At 37.0% G+C, this 24,499-nt stretch overlaps 1 protein-coding gene across 2 annotated transcripts in view; it reads right to left on the minus strand.

Moving 5' to 3' along the window:
• Window positions 1-4,239: 4,239 nt before the first annotated feature.
• LOC117994208 (RNA-binding protein Musashi homolog 2-like) overlaps window positions 4,240-24,499 on the minus strand; it is a 110,876-nt gene continuing 90,616 nt past the window's right edge. The window contains exons 1-4 of one of the 2 annotated variants that reach the window (XM_069507785.1): window positions 17,185-17,360; window positions 16,678-16,832; window positions 13,744-13,928; window positions 4,240-9,562 (exon numbers count right to left, since the gene is read on the minus strand). In XM_069507785.1, the coding sequence (XP_069363886.1) occupies window positions 8,879-9,562; window positions 13,744-13,928; window positions 16,678-16,832; window positions 17,185-17,276 (1,116 nt within the window). In that variant the 5' untranslated portion in view covers window positions 17,277-17,360 and the 3' untranslated portion in view covers window positions 4,240-8,878. Of the gene's footprint in view, window positions 9,563-13,743; window positions 13,929-16,677; window positions 16,833-17,184; window positions 17,361-24,499 lie in introns of those variants that run through there. The other variant, XM_034982094.2, reaches the window with a different exon arrangement.

Below are 24,499 nucleotides of genomic sequence, written 5' to 3' on the forward strand. Positions count from 1 at the left end.
CAAAACGTGATACTCTCATTATATCAAAAAAAAACAGTGACAACTTTAGACTTGAAAAGCAGTCAAAGGAATCTCAGACATAGAATACGCGGCATGCGCGGGCAATCTCAGAAGGTTCTAACCTACTTAAATATTATAAAGAATACTGCTATAATAATAATAATAAAGGGATGTGTATACAATGTGATATAGCATTCGGGCACCCCGGCTTGCAGATTTCAAATATACCCGCAATTTCAAAGTTAGAGAGCAATATTCTATATCAAGCAAAACTTTCGCCCCAGGTCTTCATATCGATGCAAAAAACCGATTCAAACCGGTGTATATCGTTATAAATACCATAACGATTCATATATCGGAACGCAATAAAGCGTATACCGTTATTGCAACGTTAGATGGTCTATTTAACGATATTATGTTATCGTTATTATCGTTAAGTTTTAAGCCTAGATACACAAAATAACGTTGTGTGATTATAACGATATCGAAAAGCCCGGTATCGCCCGAAAGCCGGAAATTCTAGAAATATGTAAACTACAAGCCGGGGTATGAAGTGAGCCGACCGGGCGGGAATGAGGTCGGCCAAACTACCGCATGCATTTAGCTCTACTAGTACTGCCGCTTGTCTTTGCGTGGGATTGTAAATAAAATGGCAAGTAATGTTCATAATATCTAAGTACAAGTATTGTCATTACTATAACTTCACTTATGACTTCAGCAAAATTTTATGCAAAAACTGCGATAAAAGAATTCCTTCCAACAGAGTTTGTTTAAATAAAATATAATCTATTTGTTCCTAACTGACCTAAAAGGTAAACAAGATTCAACAACAAGTGGCCCATTTGACGTAGCCACCGCGAAATGACAATGAAATGAATCAGTTACGAGTACAAAACAACTCCAGTGGCTCTACCGCGGTTGTTTGACAGCTACAATGTCACGATCGCAATCATCTCGGATTGGTTAATGCTCGCTCACTATTGGCCACAATGCATTGTTGCAGCAAGAATCGCACAAATTCAGCCAATCAGAACAATTGAGATTGTAATAATGATTGATGCAGGTTTTAGACAATCGCCCTACTGGTCAAATCGCATCGGTTACACGTATTTACGGGCTTACGGTTATGGAAATAACGGTTACGCACTATTAATATGATTTTTAATTATCGATATTTCAATCTAGTTCAGTAAAGTTCCAGCGAAAAGAACAAGAAAGCGGGTAGTTCAATACTGCCCGTGACAGCTCGAACTTCATCTCTCGCAGCACCGCAGAGTGCAGTCCCGTCGCGACCACGACTCGTGCAACTGGCTCGAAATATCGATAATTCAAAATCAACGAGTTAAGTACCCGTTATTTACATTATGAAAATATTTTTTAACTGGCTTTTCGGCTCTGGGTTCTAGCCCTTTTGAGCTTAAAAATAAATAATTTGAAACTCATCGTAAGCAAGTTATAGCAATGTCAATCATTTCAAAACTACCCTCAGTTTTATTAAGTACTCAGATCATATAAAATCAAAGGACCAGGTCCTAAAGGAGAAAAATTTCGTCTTAAAAACTAGGAATTGCACAAACACAACCATCAATCGTCTTTTATATTATAATAATAATAATTAATAGTTATTAATACTTTCTAATCACAGAGAATAAAGATTCGAGTATTGCTTTTAGAGAATCCTAACCTACGCTAATGCGAATGAAAAATTAAGTACCTTTTTGTGTAAACTTAAACTTGAAGCCTACTGGGAAAACATAATGGAAACATACTTTTAACAATAGTGTTATGTCTATCGAGACAAAAATTAAATTGTGTTCATGAACAACTTTCAGTAAGATTAATACACCAAGTGGGGTATTATGAAAGGGCTTTACTTGTAAATTCTAAAACAGGTTTTAATTTATTTTATGCATAATAGTTTTTGATTTATCGTGTAAAATGTCGAAAAAATACGACTGAGTACGGAACCCTCGGTGCGCGAGGCTGACGGCCACTTGGCGGGTTTTTTCAAATCGCGTCTTGTTAAAAGTATGTATCCATCCTAAGGGTAGAAAGGGATAAAAATATAACTGTAATTTGGCAAATCACCCCAGTGGCTTCCCCTTTCATCCTGTCCAATTACTACCTTTTCTTTGTAATCAAGTCTTCCTCTTGTTTGTAATTATGTCAGTCTAGATATATATGCCACTAGCGACCCGCCCCGGCTTCGCACGGGCGTCACGCAGATACTGATGTAGTGCCACTATGGTTATCTATCTATATATATAAAAGGAAAAGGTGACTGACTGACTGACTGACTGAATGACTGACTGATCTATCAACGCACAGCTCAAACTACTGGACGGATCGGGCTGAAATTTGGCATGCAGATAGCTATTATGACGTAGGCATCCGCTAAGAAAGGATTTTTGAAAATTCAACTCCTAAGTGGGTGAAATAGGGTTTTGAAATTTTGTAGTCCACGCGGACGAAGTCGCGAGCATAAGCTAGTTTTGTTATATTTCAAAATAATAAGGCAGTATAGCTATATATAAGGCTCTCAGTCGGTTTGATTTGTTCAGACATCTTGAACAATTATCGTCATATTTCAACAAATTAACCCAAAGCAATATTAAACTATACATATAAACCATTCTATTGATGAAAACCGCATTAAAATCCGTTGCGTAGTTTTAAGCGGACATACGGACAGACTACAGATAAATGCGAAAGTGTTTGTTTGTTGGTTTGTCCTTCAATCACGTCGCAACGGTGCAACGGATTAACGTGATTTTTTGCATGGGTATCGATAAGACCTGGAGAGTGACATAGGCTACTTTATATCCCGGAAAATCAAAGAGTTCCCACGGGATTTTTAAAAAACCTAATTCCACGCGGACGAAGTCGCGGGCATCAGCTAGTTTACAATAAAGAGAAAAAGAGAGTAAAAGTGGACAGGGAAGCACTTATCTCTATAAGAGACCTCTACCAGTGACCCTTGGCAGTGCGAGAGGTTCCAAAGATTTAAGAAGAAGGGTTGTATCATGTTTTTTTTGAAATAGGTCAAAAATAACACATTTCCATACAAATAACTGACTGACACTTCACAAACTCGCAGCACCCGGTGAGCAATAGAGACAAACAGATGCCTTCGTAGCTCGCGTCTTCAAACAAAACATTATCTTCGTGATGCAGAATACGACGTGTTAGGATAAAACCGGTCAAGTGCGAGTTTGACTCGAAGGGTTCCGTATCATGTACAAGATAATATAACATTTTATGTGCAACACTGCAAGTTAATTACGGACAGCGCCATCTATAATGTGATTTAGTTAACTAATTACTTGTTCGTGTTGTGAACTCATTTTAATTTTTTTCTTGTGATGGAACCACAAGTTTACGGTTTTCGGATTTTTATCCTTACTTGTGCTATTGCCACCAAATTGCATGAGTCTAGGTCAACGGCAAGTACCTTGAAGGGTTCCTATACCCGAAGGGTGCTAAGCCTCCGCTGTCCGTCCGTCCAACCGTCTGTCTGTCAGCGGGCTGTATCTCGTAAACCATAAGAGCGATTACGCACTGCATTTCCGTCATCCGTGACAATACCAGCGATTATCTACGACATATGTCATAAGCTCCCATACAAAACAAAAAGGAACGTATTTTCTCGGACTCGGATCGGATCGGATGAGTGCGTAACCGACGTTATAGGTAGACAGTTGAAATTTTCACAGAATGTATATTTCTATTACCGCTATAACAACAAATAATAAGAATTTCGAAATGAAAATTTAAATAAAATAAGATAAAGCATTATTTATTTTATGATGGTACGGAACTCTTCGCGTGCAGTTCGACTCGTACTTGACTGATTTTTCCTTTTGAAGCATGGAAGTGTAAAAAGCGCATACAGCCTCCATTCTGTCAATCTGGGTCACTCGCCCCGCACCAGCTAGCAGCTAGCAGCTACTCCCGAACAAAGACAAGTACCTACCTACAAGCTGCAGCTGCATTCAAACACACTGCTATTCAGAAGATGCTGCAAAGATCACTCTTAACCCCGCTGCATATCATCAGAATCTTTTTGTCAGAAAACTTTCTGACGCATCCTATATTATTATATAGTACTCATTCCATATACTCGTAGGGTCAGCAACAAACCTAGGTATGCACTCGCCAGTACAAGCGACTATGGACAGGTGCATACCTAGCTTTGTTGCTGACTGTACCTACTATCTATGATATGATAACTATGTCAAAAATAAATTATTTCTTCATCATCATCATCATCATGATCAACCGATGGACGTCCACTGCTGGACATCCAACATAATATAATAATATCAAATCCTACTGTGCAACATCCCACAATACAAGTAATAATCTCGACAAAAACACAGACATTTCCTTTAATATTTTTCTATATTTAGCAACTGTAAATTCAAATTATTTTTTGTGATTTTAGTTTATCATAAAATGAAGAATTTTTTTCAATAATTTTTTTTTTCTGCAACAAAACTGTGCCCAAAACTGGTCGGTCTCGTTGAATCCAGAGCGCGTCAGATTTTTCTGACAGACAAATTCTGATGATATGCGGTCGGTGTTATGTCATGCCGGAAAACTACCAACGCTATTTTGGTATAATATACGAAATAATGATAAATATACCCATTTTTGTTACAAACTACAATAGCCATACAATATGTTTTACAATTTCATATAAAGGGTCACATGTTTCAAAACCAAGGCATTATTAAAGTTTAAGAAAAGTTTTTTTACCTTGTCATGAAGGTATTTAGGTTATACGTCGTAGAACGGTGAAGAGGACTTTTCAAATAATTTTAAATGCATCTGAAAAATCGCGGATGGGCAGGATTCGAACCTGCGTCTCCCCCGGGTATCGCACCCGGGGCGCCTTTGACCACTAGGCCACGGTTCATTTAATGCCCCAGTGCCATGTGTTAGCTATTTTCTCGTTCAAAGAGCTGTATTGAAATATAGGCCTTTGAAAGTTGTTTCGATAACGGCAAAGTGCCACTACTAGATGGCATTACTAGTCGCTTGAGTGCCGAGTTAGTAAGTGAATTGTGGCCTAGTAGTCAAGGCGCTCCGGGCGCGATACCGAGGGGGACGCAGGTTCGAATCCTGCCGGTTCCGTAACTTTTGATATCTATTTAAAATTGTTTATAATTTTTGAATTGTAGGTAAAACGCTATCATAAAAATTATAAATAAAAGGTTTTTTTAGTTAAAGGGGGGTAGATAAATATTAATTTCTACACAACTGGCGCCCAATCGGGGCCCAGGAAGCAAGGAATCCAGGCATAGACAAGCGGCAATTTCAACTGCTTAATATATAGCTTATTGTCTGATACACGGGGGGTGTTAGTTTTGCATTCCCTTATAATATGCTAAACTAATTAAGTATAATGCAGACAAAATTACTTATCACGCGCCATTTTAACTTTATGTGTCAGATTTCATGTCAAAAGTACGATTTTAGTCCTTACTTACCGTACTTTTGACATGACAGTTGACCCATAGAATTAAGATGGTGTGTGAGAAGTCATTTTGTACGCTCTATATATATACGCACTAATATGACCCCATAGACGATGCCACGCAACCATCAAACCACGTTTTAGTCTTTTTAAGTACAAAATTCGTCACGCTATTGAGAAATAGGCTCTAAATTAAACTGACAGGTTAGAAAGATGGGTTCCCAACGAGTCACACTGAATTGTGTCACACTGTGACTCGTTGGGAATCCATCGAAAAAAAATATCCCATCGAGTCACACCCAAGCTACAGTGTGACTCGTTGGGAATTACTATACACGTAAATAGTACAATTCCTCCCAAAATGTAAAACACGACCTGATATTTTGTAAACCCGTACATTTAGTTCGATTTGCATAAAAATGGATTTCGCAGAATATCCCAAGCTTATTTTTCCGCGGAAAATTCTAGAAATAAAAGGAGTAATGGCATCGTAAAATCGGAAGAGTTCTAATCTCCGCCAAAACGGGCGGTTTGATGGTTCACTCGCAAGCCGTCGAGCCAAACGATTTCCAACTCTAGTGACATATAGTTGAGGTATATATTCGTTTGTTCCCGACATATATGGGCAATCTGTCGAGCCAAACGATTCCCAACTCTAGTTTCATACAGTTGAGGTATATATTCGTTTGTTCTCCACATATATATGGATGTGTGTTATCGCGGCATCGTGGTGATTGCAGCGGTTTTGAGATTTACTCACTCGAGCCTCTTTGTTTTACGCTTTGTTTTCCAAATATATACATGTATAATTGTATATTTGTATGTTAACGAGAATATTTTGTGTATACATCTTAAATATGTTGTATATTTTGCGTCGATATATAACATATTTGTGCAGTTACGGTGGATTGAAAAAGGACTTTGAATTCTTATGTCAAAAAAATAAGTTCATTGTGTCTGTGAGTTATGAGGAAGGGAAACATAATGCATAATACATATTCAATTTTTTTTTAAAAATGACTATAATGTATTTTGAATATTAAAAATTAACGTGTAATGAATACAGTAAAATATACATTAATTTTATTTTATTAAATATTCATAGAATTATAAAACGTTTTAACCATTCAAATTGAAATCAAAGTCATGTATATATGTGTGATTGTACAATATATATTTTGAAGTCATTATTTCAAATATTTACTAGAAATTATGACTAATTAAATTGGCTAACTCCGTTGTACACAATTTCTCAACTAAACTATAATGTCCGAAAGGGATAGAGAAAATATTTAGACCTTCCATTTTAGTTTACAGTACCCGGCATGAAATATTGCACATCGAACTTTAGAAAGTGATTTCGGCTTCGTAGAGCGTTGTCTCTCACTCATTGCTATGCGAGATTTTGTCGGTCTCAACCACAGACTCTACAAAACCGTTATCTCTTTCTAAAGTTCCATATGTAATATTTCCTTCCGGTTGGTTCCGGGAGATTGTATACAACATGATTAGCCATATTATTTAAGTCCATAGTTATAAAAAAACAAAATAACTAAAAAAATTCGCTTTTTTAAAAGATTATAGGTACTATTATTGGTAGAAAATCTCAAAACGCGCTGCAACCCCGGGTCCATACGTCATACAAATCTACAGTTCATACATACAAGAGTCATACAATGCAGTAGTAATGATTGCTTTAGACTTTAGATATGTATCATGAGCGAGCTGCCGACGCCGCGTGACGTCACGTCTAACTACGTTCATATACAGGGTGTAGCCAGAACGCTGCCCAAATCGAAGACAGGTGATAGTACTGATGATTTTGGTTACTGATAAGATACCACAAAAAACGCGTTTTTTTAGAAATCCTGTATTTTTAACCGACTTCCAAAAGGAGGTGGTTCTCAATTCGGCCTGTTTTTTTTATGTATGTACACTGATTTTTCCGAGGTTTCTGGACCGATTTGCAAAATTTTTAAAAGTTCACTATATATTGCAAATAAAACATCTGACTGACGCTAGAGGTCAACGAACGTTACGTAAATAGGCAACACGGAGTCAATGCCGCGTCGTAGGTGGGGCATTGACCCGAGTTTTGCACGCTACACATTGCGGGTTTGAAAAATACTAAATCACAAAAACTACAAGATAAGGCAAATGGTTATTGGCAAATGATTGTTTTGGTTACAGCCTGTATACGTTGCGTTGACGTAAATATACGTTCGGTTTGACATAAACATGTCATGTTGACATAAATATACTTTTAGATCGTGTAAACATCCTTTTGGATCATTTGAGCTAGCTTTTCTTAATAGAAATTTACGATTAATCAATCGTTATTTACGTTCATGCCAATCGGCATAAACGTATGTTGGGAGTCTGGAATTAGGATCAAATATGACTTTATTTTAAATCTAATTTTGTGGGTAGCTCCTTTTGTTACATATTTTTAATGGGCGTATTTTTGATTTACATATAACATTATAATTTATAAATTAGCATTCCCGGTTATATTAATTCCATTGCAAACGCATTTTATAATATTATGTATTTACGTATATACTGACAGATATTACAGACAAAAAGTTATAAGGGGACATAAATATATACTTTTTTGATAATACAAAGGGATTTAAGAAATCAGAGCCAGCTGACAGAATAACAACATGAATGGCGCAAAACGTCGCAAGTTGTTGGGAAAACGAGATTTGGCACAATTTGTATATAAATGGCACGAAATTTGTAATACTGATTCAAGTACGTATATATAATTTACATATTTGTCAATAATTTAGTTTTCAACACGTCACGCGGCGTTCGTAAAATACGTAATTTTTATAATTATTATTAAAAAAAAATAACAATACAGAGCTGCAATGAGATTCACCGTGTACACTCCCCACAACTTCACTATAAATAATTACATATATATTATATTGATACTATTAATAATCATCATATTGCCAACGATCGTGCACTAACTAATCACTACAATTACAAAATAAATCCAAGTCAAGTAATATAAGTACCTACCAATAAGTAATTAATATAAGAGAGAGAAAAAAAACGTTTTTGTTTCTTCGTAATATCAAGGACAAACTAAATTATCTGAGATCTTCGCCTTAACTTTACGTTAATTAAGTATTTATTTCAAAAAAATGCGTATCTTTGCTTCAGACCGTTAGCGGGCCAAAAAATATTGCTTCGAGAAATTGACCTTAACCTATGTCGATGAGCCTTAAGTTACAAATACTGAAAACCACGCGCGCGTCTATTTAACGTGGCAAGACGTTTTCGAAAACAATCATATAGGAACTGTTCGGAGAGAAAAAAAATAGCTGCGAGCGCAGTGAGCTGACCTTCTTTACTTCTTCAGGCGGGGGGATGTTGCGGCGACGCTTAGATGTACATGGGGACCCCGTACATCGCACTCCAGTCGACGCCTTGGAAAGAAGACATGTCGACTCCTGCTAGGGAATACGCCGCACCGAATTGGGGCAAAGTGGGCGCCGGGGCCGGGGCAGGCGGGGCCACCAGGGTCGTCGTAGTCGCCGCGGTCGGGAGAGCGTACGGGGCATACCTGTACGCGTGCGCCCCGACCGTGGGCACCGCCCCGACCCCACCCGCTGCGTAAACCAAACCTCTTCCGGGACGTAACACCAACCTCTTCCCCAACGCTAAAGGAGCAGCGGCAACCGCTTCTTTGGGCTGAGCGCGCTTACACTCCACCTTCTTATTCTTAATCGTATGGAAATGTATGTCACACACGCGTTCGACCGCTTCTTCGGAATGGAAGGTGACGAAGCCGAATCCTCGGTGACGCTTCGTCTGCTGGTCCATCAACATCACGGCATCTTCGACCAGGCCGAACTGGGAGAAGTACGCGCGGACCTCGTCGGCCGAAGTGTCCTGGCCGACTCCGCCGACGAATATCTTTTTGGTTTTGGCGGGTTTGGGCGCGCTCTTCGGCGTGGCGTGCTTGGGGTCGATGCGTTTGCCGTCCAGCGTGTGCACGGGGACCGCGAGCACTTTGTCGACGGACGCGGCCTCCTGGAACGTGATGAAACCGAAGCCGCGCGAACGCTGCGCGCGGCCGACCTTCAGTTTTCCAGTCGAGGGTACTTTGCATGCAAAAATTTTTGGGAGGGTAATTTCAATTTTTTTGATGTGATACTGAAATTGAATATTTTAAATCCAGATCGAATTTCGCATATACCGATAAGATTTTGGCTGCGAGGCCAGAAATGAATGTTATTCCATTTAGGGAATTTTAGTAAAAGAAACGTGTAAAGTGAAAAGTATTAAAGAAAAATCTGCATTTAAAGTTAACACAAAAACATCGGACATAGCTCACAGGTTATTAATATTGTAATGCAGTTTTTTTTAAATTTCACCTTTTTTTTTTTGTAAAATTTCAGTTCACTTCTCGGCTTCAGAAAAATTACTTCATTAAGTAGTGTTTTTTAATGAAAAGGGATACAAAAATTTTTGCATGACTGAAAGGTAATATTGGGAGCAACAAAAATTATAATGTTAATAGAAAACTAGTTCAATAACCAGAAGTTACCTACAATAACCTACATACTGGTTAAAATTTTCAAAGTCAGGGATCTTTACGGGATATGATAACAGATTACTTTCATGCTTAGTTATTAGTTTAGTTACTAAAACTTTTACTAGAGGACGTAAACATACGGTTATTTTTAATACTATAGAACAAAGATTTACTTGTTATAATAAATGTTATACAATTGTAATAAAAAACGACAAACGGGTATTAAATTACTACCATACATATGGTAATTTTTATATATGACAACCCAAAACAATATTATACCGACGAAAGAACTATTTAGCTAGCAAAATTGTCTAAAATCCTACCAAGCAATATCACCCATATTGTCACAAATTTCTACCAATTTGGAAGTATTATTAAAAATTACCCCCGTGTTGCTATACTAAAAGTACTTTTTATTACTATTTTGGTATTAGATTAACAACCTGCTTAATAATTAGCTATATTTCTAATGAGTGAAATGTACACCTTTTAAACACAGAAATTTTGGAGTTAGTGTTGCTACATGCAAATTAGTAAAGTTAAAGAATGATTGAGGTAATTTTTTCGTTCTATGATTATAATTAGCGAAAATCAAAGAAAACTATAATAAAAACAAGTACTTAAAGTAACAGAAACAAGGATTGATTTACAATTTCGACAATCTACTTTAAAAATTTCATGATATTTTTTACATAAAAAAGCTACATTGAATATTGATTTTTCAATATGGCAACACTAACTTACAAAACGGGAATCTACCGTAGACGTCAAATTGTATATATAGAGACAGGTCAAGAGGTTAGAAAGATTAGTCTATTACCTAACAATTTCTAGAATGTTAGTGAGTCTAGCATGCCATTATAGACTATTTCATGTATATTTTAGTGTACATAAATACGTCATTTCAACCATAGCCCAACTATTGTTTACTTGTCTACTGTACCATAAACAAAATTTCAAAGAAATAGCTGTTTTTCTCGTTTCCTTACCAAAGACAAATAGAGAGACACCTGCTTTTCAAAGTGTAGTGCGAAAACTTAAATGTTTGAAGCCTTGGGTCCTTTGGTTAACTGGTCTAAAAATATAACTGTTGAACAACAGAAATTTTGCCTACATTAAAAAAAAAATTAAGTACTTGAAAAACATCAGGAATTTTTCAAAAAGAAATTTGCCTACAGTAAATAAATATGTTAAAAAAACACTTATTATTATTATTATTCTCTCCTGACATTTATAATGACAAAAAAGTAGAAATTTTACATACATTATAAAAAAAATAGAAGATCTTTTTATCATGTATCAAGATTTGGACAATTATATATATTTATGAAAATTGAACTTAGGATGCCTGTCAACTCAAGCAGAATAGAGTGGAGAGTGTTCAGCAGACCAATCAACATATTAAAAAGAAATAAAGAAAACTTTTTCTACTTTAATGTTGATATTCTGTTAAAACAATAAACACATCTCCGCGTTACTTCGATTTAATGGACATGCACCCTTAGACACTGATGGGTAGTTAAATAATTTAGTATTTTTTTCTCAAATAAAAAAAATGCTAAAAGTTAAATAAATATGCTAGATAAAATCAATAAAAATTTGACCAATTGATACATATTTTCTCCTTGATATTTTATTAATTGTGCTTTTATTTTAAACAACTACCCTACATTCAAAAGTAAAAAATAGCATTTTGTTTATGGTACACAAACCACTCGCAGACCCTACATCTACCTAACCTAACCGATAGTCCAAAAGACAATCAAATCTAGACACTGACCCAACATGGCTCCGGCTTCGTTTAGTCTATGGCTGTCTTTGGAGAAACAACACTTTATTATCTGTGCTTTCAATATGGCCGCCTATAAGTTGATCATATATTTTTGTTTTTTAAACTTATTTTCTAAACGTGAAACGTTGAATATTATTAATTCAAAGTAATTTTTAATTCAAAATATTAATGAATCGAGTTGAGAACATGTGAAAAATATTTTTTTTAATATTTAAAATTGTTTATGAATTAAAAATTACTCAAAATTAAGTAGAAAGAAATTTTTTTTTGTACAACATCAAATTTATTTGGCAAATTATATGGAAAAGCATATTTCACTTATCATATTAATATGAATATGTATTAGAAAAAAAATTAAAACTGGATTAAATTATCAGGAAATTAATAACATCCTGAATATTTAACAGCCACAATGTGGCTAATTCTGTTGTACCCAATCTCTGCACTAAACAAAATTTACAGGTCTATATCTAGTGCTATACTGTTCTGCTGGGAGCATTACGAGCGGGATAGCAATACATTTTGATCCGTCAATTTAATTTGGTTTAGAGATTGTATTCAAGAGAATTGACCACATTATTTATTTTTTATTTCTTTTCAGCATTGGTCCTTTGGTTGCATACAAAAATTTAGAAATTAAATTAAACTTTTAAATAGTACTTAGGCAGGTTATTACTATTTTATCGATTAAGTTTTGTGTACACCCATTTTTCAAACCAAAGTAATTGTTTTAACCAACTTCAAAACCAGGATATCTATAATATAAAAATGAATCGCCAAATGTGTTGCTCATCGCAAATCTCGAGAACAGCTGAACCGATTTCGCTAATTCTTTTTTTATAATATTCCTTGAAGTACGAGGATGGTTCACTACACGGAGAGAAAAATTTAATTCAACCTCCCCCTCAATTTTCTAAACTCCACCCGAGCGAAGCCGGGGCAGATAAGCTAGTTATTATTAAAACTACTTGACTGTTCCATCCATATTTCATATGAAGAATCATATATCATAGATTTTATACAATAAAAAAAAACCGGCCAAGTGCGAGTCAGGCTCGCGCAACGAGGGTTCCGTACTACAGTCGTATTTTTTCGACATTTTGCACGATAATTCAGAAACTATGCTGCATAAAAATAAATAAAAATCTGTTTTAGAATGTACAGGTGAAGACCTTTCATATGATACCCCACTTGATATAGTCACTCACTTCGAAAGTTGAAAATACTAATTATTAGTTCATGACCACAATTTAATTTTTTTTGTGTGATCTAACCCTAAATTCGCGGTTTTCAGATTTTTCCCCAAATGTCAGCTATAAGATCTACCTACCTGCCAAATTTCATGATTCTAGGTCAACGGGAAGTACCCTGTAGGTTTCTTGACAGACAGACAGACAGACAGACAGACAGACAGACAGACGGATAGACAGACAACAAAGTGATCCTATAAGGGTTCCGTTTCTCCTTTTGAGGTACGGAACCCTAAAAAACCAGCCAAGTGCCAGTCAGACTCGCGCACCGAGGGTTCCCGCCTAAAGTCTAAACAAACAAATGTATGGTACAAACCATGAATTTGTGGTTACATCACAAAAAAAATTAAACTGTATTTTCAACTTTCAAAGTAAGGTAACTTTACCAAGTGGGCTATCATATGAAAGGGACATTCTAAAACTGATTTTTATTTACTGTTATGCATATTGATTTATCGTGCAAAATGTCGGAAAAAATACCCAAATACGGAACCCTCGCTGTGCGAGTCTGACTCGCACTTGGCCGCTTTTTTATGTCTCTATGACCTGCACATGAGTAGTCATATTGGAAAATGATTACAGTTCTGTTTTAAAGTTGATTAAAATTATTATATAAAACCCAAATGTTTATATAAGCAGACTATCTAAACTAGCGCCGCCTCACCTGTGTGACGGGATCCTTCATAATGAGCACATCTGTGACGGGCCCGAACATGGCGAAGTATTCCCTGAGCTTCTCCGAGCTGGTCTGCCAGCTCAGCCCTCCCACGAACAGCTTCGACGGTGATGGGGATGTGGTGCCTGCTGTGGTCGCTACGGGGGTGGACCGCCCTGATGATGGAGAGTTTTCTGGTGAGGAGATAATAATAGGTCAATAATAAGACGGTGTCCTCACTAGATTACAACATGGGGTTATTCAAGGGGCACCAACAAATTCCTAAAAGGCCGGCAACGCGTCGGCAATTCGTCTGGTGCCGTAAATGTTCATGGGCGGCGGTAATCACTTAACATCAGGTGAAAAATATTGTGACGAAACCTGCATGGCTAAGAGTTCTCCATATTGTTTTCAAAGGTGTGTAAAGTCTGACAATCCATGCTGGGCCAACATTGTTGACTATAGCCTAAACCCTTCACATTCTGAGAGAAGTCCTGTACTGAATAGTGGGGTTAGGAAGGGTTAAAAAAATTAATACTTTTTTTTAAATTGAGATACAAGTTAGCCCTTGACTGCTATCCCACGTGGTGGTGACGATGCAGTCTACGATGGAAGCGGGCTAACCTGGAAGGGGTAAGGCAGTTTTTAATAAACCTATGCCCCTTTGGTGTTTACACGGCATCGTACCGGAACGCTAAATCGCTTGGCGGCACGGCTTTGCCGGTAGGGTAATAACTAGCCGCGGACAAAGCCTCCCACAGACCAGATTAGAAATTTAGAGAATATAAAATTCCAAATCCCTGTCAGAAATCGAACCCGGGACCTCCCACTAATAAGACCACAGCGCTGACTACTGCACCAGGGAGATCGTCAGGAGCAATTAATTAAAATCTATGCCTCCTGGCATGAGTGAGATTGGGAAGTCTTTGGTTTGGTTCCAGGCAGGGGCAGTAAGGAATTTATAATTTCTAGATTAGCTCAGGTCTAGTTTGGTGAGAGGCTAGATACTGTCTAGTTACATATGCTACTAGCATAGCTTGGCTGGTTCCTGTATCAAGTATCATTATGACCAACACATCACCGGCCCACTACTGAGTATGGATTTCCTCTAAGAATGAGAAGGGTTATAGGCCACGCTGGCCATGTGCAGATTGGTAGACTTCACACACCTTTGAAAACATTATGGAGAAGTTATATGCGTTTCCATTAATTAAATATCACTTGCTTTAACAGTGAAGGAAAACATCGTGAGGAAACCTGCATGCCTGAGAGTTCTCCATAATGTTCTCAAAGGTGTGTGAAGTCTACCAATCCGCACATGTCCAGTGTGGTAGACTACGGCCAAACCCTTCTCACTCTAAGAGGAAACCCGTGCTCTGTAGTGAGCCAGCGATAGGTTGATCATGATGATGATGATGATAGACTAGCTGATACCCATCACTTTGTGTGGATTTAGATTTTTTTAAATCCCATTAGAATTTTTCAAATTCTTTTTTTTCTTGTATACTTATAAGAAACTAGCTTATGCCCATGACTACACAAATTTCGAACACCTATTTTACCCCCGTAGGGGTTGAATTTTCAAAAATCCTTTCTTAGTGGATATCTACGTCACAATAGCTATCTGCATGCCAAATTTCAGCCCGATCCGTCCAGTAGTTTGAGCTGTGCGTGAATAGATCAGTCAGTCAGTCAGTCACTTTTTTATTTCATATATTTAGATAACCTACATGAGAAATTTCATGTATCTAGCAATTTGAGCTGTATGTTAACTTAACATAATATTATCAGTCAATAGTTTCTCCTCTTAAAATACTGATTAAGAAGGGTAATCAAATTACCTGTGTTACTATTGGTAGTATAATTAGTTCTAGCACAGGCAATAAACAAGTAGATGAAGCCTGTGACTTTGTCTGTGTGGATTTAGTTTTCTTTAATCCTGTGGGAACTCTTTGATTTTCCGAGATAAAAAAACCTATGCCTGACTCCATGATGCATCTCTGTACCAAATAAAACCTATGCCTGACTCCATGATGCATCTCTGTACCAAATAAAACCTATGCCTGACTCCATGATGCATCTCTGTACCAAATAAAACCTATGCCTGACTCCATGATGCATCTCTGTACCAAATAAAACCTATGCCTGACTCCATGAGGCATCTCTGTACCAAATAAAACCTATGCCTGACTCCATGATGCATCTCTGTACCAAATAAAACCTATGCCTGACTCCATGATGCATCTCTGTACCAAATAAAACCTATGCCTGACTCCATGATGCATCTCTGTACCAAATAAAACCTATGCCTGACTCCATGATGCATCTCTGTACCAAATAAAACCTATGCCTGACTCCATGATGCATCTCTGTACCAAATAAAACCTATGCCTGACTCCATGACGCATCTCTGTACCAAATAAAACCTATGCCTGACTCCATGATGCATCTCTGTACCAAATAAAACCTATGCCTGACTCCATGATGCATCTCTGTACCAAATAAAACCTATGCCTGACTCCATGATGCATCTCTGTACCAAATAAAACCTATGCCTGACTCCATGATGCATCTCTGTACCAAATAAAACCTATGCCTGACTCCATGATGCATCTCTGTACCAAATAAAACCTATGCCTGACTCCATGATGCATCTCTGTACCAAATAAAACCTATGCCTGACTCCATGATGCATCTCTGTACCAAATAAAACTTAGTCCATCTAGATTAAGGGCTTTAAGAATCCTGTGGGAACTGTTTAATTTTACGGGACATAAAGTAGCCTTTGTTCTTTCTTGGGATGTAATCTATTTCTGCACCAAATTTCATCAAACACAGTTAAACAGATGGACTGTGAAAAGCTAGCAGACCGAAAGATACTTTCGCATTTATAATAACAATAGAATGAATATGGATAACAGTAAAAGTGGTCAAATTACTCACTGATTTGCTGCACAGCAATCTGCTGCTGCTGCTGTTGGTGCTGCTGCTGCTGGTGAGCGGCTGCGGCGTGGGCGGCCGCCTGAGCGCTGAGCACGTGCGCCAGCTCACCGCCCACCAGCCCGCCTTCCACCACCTCCAAACCGCCCAGCGCGCCGCTGGAATACATCATCATTTTAACACCACAAAACAACACAACTACACTTCCTAAACACTATAAAACCACTAAGAGGTATAAGAACTAAGATTCCAACGGTAAATTGACAATTTTTACGTAATTTCTAACACCAATTGTGTTTTCTTTACGGACGAGTTGGCGTCGATTTCGATTTGCAATTCGCGCTTTCAAATTTGAAAATCGAACGGTATTTGTTTTGTTTACGTTTTTTTTCTGAACGGCCAGCACCTTTGTAATAGAAACTTCTTTGACATAGCTGATAGCTATCTAAAACAATCTTACTAAAAACTTCAAAATTAATGGTAGGTAACTCTATGCATAAACGTACATACCTATTTTCTAAAATTGAAACCTGAATTAAAAGATAATATGGATATTGTAAGGGATTTGCGTTATCCTCCGGGGTGGCAACAGATTCATCCATTTAAAAACAAACAAAAAAAAGACCTGTGCAGAAAAATAAAACAAAATTATTGTTTTTGATCACGATTTGCACTTGATTTGCACGACACTTGTTTCTGTCAAGTGCGGCGAGCGGAGCGGGGAGCGGTCAAGACTCAAGTGTCATTGATAGGTATAATTACAATAGAATGTAACTTTTTACGTCGACCAACAGGTGGGTCCACGGGGAATAAAATAGGTAAATCAAACAGCTTTTCTTACATTTTAATAACTAATTATTTATTGATATTTAATTTTATGAATTATAAGTAAAATTAACTAATTACTTATACCTACCTACCTATATTAATGTACATACAATATTGAACCGGGCGGTGAAGCTTAAACTTTTTACGTGGGTTTTGTTAAGATTTTCAAACACTACACCCGAGCGAAGCTGGGGTATGCCAGTTAGTACCTTAAATAATGGTATATGAGGGGTAGGTACCTATATGGTTTCACAGAAAGCCTAACCTACTTAATAGAAAAATTGAAATATATTAGTTAGCAATATTTCATATTCATATATTATATTATGTTCTAAGTTGTAAGCCCTAGGTACATTTACTGAGAATGCCAGCGTCTGTACAAATATCTAGAGTCCCGTCTAAATAGATCCAGATATTTTTTCCACGTAACTTTGCTCGTTCAAAGGAACAGTAGACTTGGGACTTAACTTGGGAGTTTCCATATTGTGAATGTTTATTAAGATCCCCGCATATGTCGGAAAATGAGTTCCTACTCAAAAGCCCATGTAATGGAAACAGCGCCGCCGGGAAAAGTCGTTATTTTATTGAAAATAAACTTGTTCCCGTGAAGTCCAGATGCTCTACAGAAATTACAAGGGTTGCCAACTGTTTTCGGAGGGATAAATGTAATTGTTAGCTGATTACGGTAGATATCTGAAGTTTAAATGATTTGTTTGTCTGTGCTCTCGTATCTCCAAAAACAATCAGATTTTGATAAATAAGATGGTTTATTTTTAACTAGGTAAATTGAATCTATATTTTCAGGTATAGGTATTATTTGTTTGTGTGATGTGTCGGTATATTTGTTTTAATTTTATTATTTCTTTGTGTATTTCATTGTCATGTGTGTTCCATTACGTTTCGACCCCAATTATGTGGTGTGCTCTGTGCGGCGCTCTGTGACACCTGTAGGTATGTCCTTTATGCTAAGAAACAGTCAATGATACATTCATCAAATAAAATAATAAGTAGTTTAGGAGATATTACAAGTACAGAGCCAATAAATGGTCATAAAAATACAGAAAATCAAGTAGTTTCATGTCTCTTAACACATGGAAATAAGTTTTTCCAAAATAAAGTACATATTAATTACTATAGGCAGCCCTAGAAATTACCCTCCTATGTTGCGCATTTCATCTTCACCGGGTGGATGGGGCTGTTTCTATCTTTTTTCCTCACGAAGAATTTGCACATTGGACCTATAACGCTCCTTTTCTCGCCTTGTTTTTCGTAGGGTATCTTAACACCCTCTCGCTTACAAAAGGGAAGAGTGGGTGAACTCTCTTGTCTGTATGAACTCCTAGTACATATTTACGTGCGGTTTCGGTCTTTAAATATTTGACTTTATTTGTTTAAAGAATGTTTGTAATGTTTGCTTTACAATATATATTGTTGTTTCGTACACAAAATCCAATATTACGTTCTGGATGGTTACGTTCTACCTACACGTTTATGTGCTACAGTTTAGGTGTTTATTATTTCAATAAACATTGTGTTGCGTGGTTCGTTCCTATATTTTCTTCTTTGTAGGTACTTCTTCGATTTAGCGTTGTCCCACTTAGGTGGAGTCCGCTTTCTTCTTAGATTAAGGCACAAATTTGCCGCCCACTTCGCTTTTTACATTGTCGCCCCCGCTTTGCTTGATCTAAAACATCCAATAATAATTATTATTATTTGATCAATAACCTAACACACTTTTGTTGCAACCTGCTGACCCTAGAAATTATGATTTATATTATGCTGCTGAACCACTAGATGTAGACTATTTTTCTATGATAGAGCCTAGAGGAGAGTATTGGCCAACAGGAATCTTCATATCCTAATGATGACGATGAAATAAATTACTTACTAAGGTCTAAATGAAACAATCTAAAGATGAATAACTAAAAACAAGATACAAACAATAAGTATGTATAAAATATTGTTAGCAGGCCTTTAAAAGTACTTATTCAAGTAGAAACGGCGCACCTGCTAAAATTCAAGGGATTTACATGAATCCGTGAAAGCAAAGAATAGGTCCGCTAATCTGCCGTCAGAAACTTGCTTGATAGATGTACAGACAGTGAAAAATCTTTTTTTAAAGGCCGTTTGGCCTGTATTGTCAGTAATTTGTTTGTGTATTTTTTCTCGGATGGATATTTTCAAAATTCTATGACAAGTTAATCCTATGTTGTAAGTGATAATGCAGTCTAAGATGAAAAAAATAGACTTGGAAGGTTATGGCAGTTATTATTCAACCCTCTCTCTCCCAACTCTTATTGGTTTTTTTTAAAATTCAAGTAGACTTATTATAAGTGCTTTTGAATCGTTAACTAGTTACCGTTCCTCCAGAGAAGAACCAGCAAGAAACTCGTCGGTTGCTCTTTCTTTTTCGGTTTCTAAGTGGCATTGTACCAGAACGCTAAACGGTAACACAACTTTGCCAGCAGGATGGCATCTAATTCGAACCTCCCACCAGACCAGACCATGACACGGAGATAATTTAGAAATTATGAATTCCTAAATTGAATTGCACCCAGAACCACCTGACTTCCTCTCCTTCTCACTTTGAAGATAACACCACATTCCAACACCACGGATGTTGTTAAATATAATGCTCAGTCAAATGGGCTGTTACATCATTACCAGAGAGTTAAGTAGAAGTTTTAAGCTTTAAGGCTCCAAGTCTTAGGGCACCTTGGCAAATAACTCAAGCACAATGCGGTAAAGTGGGAAAAATGGGTGAATAATACGATTAGGAAGTCGGTATTTGCTTCCCGTATTCACCAAACACATGCACTTGCTATTCGCAACCAATTAGAGCTGTGTTGTCCCAACCACCAATCGGGGATGTTTGCTGGAAGCTATACTGGACAAGCTTAATGCTTACTTGGAGGGTAAAGTGGTCAAGTTTAACATGGTCAATATTTTTTTAAAAATTAAATCGTATAGTACTTCCTGTTACAAAATCACATTAAGAGTACTAATATACAACGCGCTGTGTTCTCAGGTTTGAAGTGTGGTTCCACCCTTAATCTGCCTTCACAAACTTGGTTGATAGATGTCCCGGCAGTGAAAGATCTTTTCTTTAGGAATTCCTTTTCCGACCATAAATCAGTGCGGACGCGAGCCATTTATCTTTTCTGAAAGTAATGTGGGAGAGAATCTTTCATTTCGTTTTGAGCCCTACCACGCTTTGAATTGAATGCAATAAGTACCTACCTCTAGATTAGGAAAGATATTAAAGTCAAGTGAATCTTGATTTTTATTCCTACATAATTAAGAAAAATAAGCTTCAAAATCTTCCAGGTGGTAACATTTTTGAAGAACTTTAGTTTAATTATTAAGGACTAATTAAGTGCTCAAGAACAAAAAAATATCTTCCAACCATTTGTGATAAAAATATAATGACTATTCCAGCGTTTTCAATGGAATTATAAAAACAATGAGCGTGAAAAATGATGAGCCAGATAACAATTCTCAAGCTGACAAAATTAAAAAAAATATTTTCATATGAAAGAAAAAATCGAGAAAGTAAGAGTAGAGTAAAAGTACCTGTATCTAGTACATATGATTTGATTAAACAAAATGTTTCATAATTTAACAAAAATAATTTATTTTCCAATTAGTTATGTGAATCTTAGATTTGTCTATTAAGAATTCGAAGCTATTGTTACATTACAGATAAAATTAACAGAAAAGTTGTAAGTAGCTCACATTTAAAGCTGAATTATGTCTAAATTTAAATTAGTAAACAGTGAAACAAAGTTACAGATCGATACCTCTACAAATCCGTCTACAACAAATTGCCTTCCAGTTTCACCTCTGACTGATTTCATTGAGCCAAGTGATTCGTTGCGTTCGAGATTAGTCAATTTGTGACGTAAACGATTGGCATCGGAAACCTATTTTGTCACCTCAATAACGTTGCCTGTTTCACTTGAATACTGAATTGCTTGAAAATCGTAATCCTAATCCTAATAATATTATAAATGTGAAAGTGTGGATGTTTGGATGTTTGTTACTCAATCACGCAAAAACTGATTGAATGAAATTTGGGATGGAGATACCCTGGATTAACACATAGGCCACTTTTTATCCCGGAAAATCAGAGTTCCTGCGAGATTTTGAAAAATGTAAAACCTTGTGGACGAAGTCACGGGCATCAGCTAGTGTTTTTATAAAATAAAAATTACATATTATCAAGAATTACTTTTAAATTGTTAAAAAAAGGAATAAACAAAAGGAAAAGGAACAAGTTGTGAGAAATACATAAAGTGAAAAATATTTGTTTATTTCACGTACATAACTAGTCTGTCTCTGTCGTAATATATTATGTTTAGACTCTATGATAAAGCCGACAAAAAATTCAGCAGAAGGTAACTAATTTGAAAATGAATCAGATATTGTACGTTCATTTCTTGGCCAATATTGTTTTTTAAAGAGAAACTGCTGAGATTCTGCCGGTTCTTCTCGGTCCAAAATGGGTGGTAGAGCCTTGACAGAGTTAAATAAATTCATTTATAATTCAAAGTACATTATTTTTAATTCGATTCGAATTTGATCCCATACATTTTGAAACTATTCAACAGACCTTTATCACTCCGAATCAGTCCAAAAGTTCAAAAAACAGCTGTAGTTTATTTAAACATCTAAAGTCGGAATTTTTATCCTTTTTTCATACCGTTGTTTGGTATTAGTAAAAACCTGGAACACGTAACACGTTTTAATTAACGACGAAATGATGTCAACATTCGGTTTAAATTAATAAGGAAATAATTATACCCGCGTTGGTTGGAAAAATAGAGCAGCGTGATTTAAAAATACCCATTTTTTTCTCTCGGTCTTGCTCAGATTTTTTAAAATATAAATACTAAACCAGTAGATGAGTCTTATCTGATGTTTACCATCGACCACTGACAGTGAATATCAACATCATCAGTGGAACTAAGAAGAATGAGTTTCCGGCTTATAGAAGGCTTTTTAAAGAATTTGTTTCAAAAGAACCACCACTTGAATAGCCCCATATCATAGTTTTAACAATATCTTAGTTAAAGAAGATAATATTAAAGAAGATAATATTATTTAGTTTGATTTCAAATTGTATGCGGGTGTTGAGTTTTAGCTGGGTTATATTTGGAAACTTGGCCATATTTAACAATCGAGACCGTATACAATAGATGGTTATCAGCTCACATGGGAGTCCTATCAAAAGCTGGAAAAGGAAAAGCGGTACAAAATTAATTGTTCCGCACTTCCGTGCTTTTGTCGCTATGTAACTGTTTAAATGCTCTATTTAGCGAAACCGGCCGCTAAATGTTTTGTTAAAGAACAATTTAATAATGCTCTCGCTTACGATTATGTTTTTAATTTCACTGTTACAATTGTCGTAGTTGCAGAAAATTGCAAAATAATGCCCGGTTAAGCAATTTTCCAGTGCCGAAGCTCAGTAGCTTTTACAGCCAGACTGTAGTGTGAATTACACTTCACTTGAAGCGGAATACCAGCGAGATCCACTCGACGAAACTCATGACAACGGGCTCGCAAATCGCTTCGCTCGTGCGGGAGGATCGACGGGGGTCGATGACCTATAACCTAATTCCCAGTCCGCGGCCATGCTGGCCATAGACAAGGATTCGTGTCTCGCAGTCGGCGAAGGTATCAAAACGAGTGGGATTGAGGTGTGAAAAGATGCACAGATAATGAATTAACATTTTTTTGTAGTGGAAAATCGATAGTTGATTGAGGGTGGCGTTCATTGAAGGGGGTTGCCGGAGGGTCGCGGGAGGGTCGGGGTGGGTTCCGCGCACGCGCGAGGCGGCGGGGCGCGGCGGTCACGCTGCTTCGAGTCACACGCTGTTCGACGCCCGCCGCAACCGTCGCGCGTCCCCGCCATATTGTCCTGTCACAGCAGTACGTGCATTCTACTGCTGCGCCGGGACAAGCCGGTGGTGACGTTGCATCTCCACCCACCAGCTACGACCGAATTGTCAAATTCCAAAAAATTCCGTGCCGTGTTTTGTCTTTTCGCAGGGCTGACTGTTGTTTTAGGGAGCGGCGGAGTCCAGACTCCATAGCGATCGATCTTCGAGTGTTACAGTGCATGAGTGTTAGATTTACATCACCTGACCTGCTCAAACTGCTTTATTACAAATTTCTGTGTTGTGTGCTATTTTTACAGGTCTGTCTGGTGTTTTAGGGAGCAGCGGACTCCAGGCTCTCCGATCGATCTTATAGTGTTATAGTGCATGATATGAGTGTTAGTGGTTGCTTCAATGTGCCAGTGTTAATACATTATTGCATGCTTTGTTCTGGTATTATGTTGATTTGATGGGTTGGGTGTCTACTGTCTACCGTGTAGTTTGATTAATTGCATGGAGTCAATGTCGTAGATACCACTTTAGTGTGGACCTGCAAATTATTAGAAAAGCTCGTTTTTAGTTAAATTATACTCTTAGATTTTCGATTTGGATAAGGCTTAATTTTTTGTTATATTCAATCATTTGAATCGCTGTTTAAAAAGTTTGTATCTTCACATTACAGCAATATATTATTCCATGGGATTATAAATGAGACCATAGTGATGTTAATGGTTTATGGGTTTAACAGCCATAAGGTGCATGTATCGAGCGGCGCAGGGCGCATGCGTGGCGCCATCTTTGGCTGCATCCGACGGCGCCACGGCCATTTTCCTTCCTTTGGGGTGGACGTGCGAATTTATGTTAACTCTCCCCACTTTTTTCAGCTTGTTACCATGGGATCACCCACAATAAGATCTCATTGTGATGGAATTTCACTTATTTTATCTCGTTTTTTATTTTGAATGCCTTTGATAGGTTTTTTTATAAAACAAACGTATTTTTAAAGAATTATTATAGATTTTAGAATTCGTTTTAGCATTTTTAGTCAGGTATATTATATTGGCAACTCTGAATATTAAATGTTTGAAAACATAAAAAAAGACTTAATTATAATTTAA

This window comes from Maniola hyperantus, chromosome 26 (genome assembly GCF_902806685.2).
Source record: "Maniola hyperantus chromosome 26, iAphHyp1.2, whole genome shotgun sequence".
Lineage (NCBI taxonomy): Eukaryota > Metazoa > Arthropoda > Insecta > Lepidoptera > Nymphalidae > Maniola > Maniola hyperantus.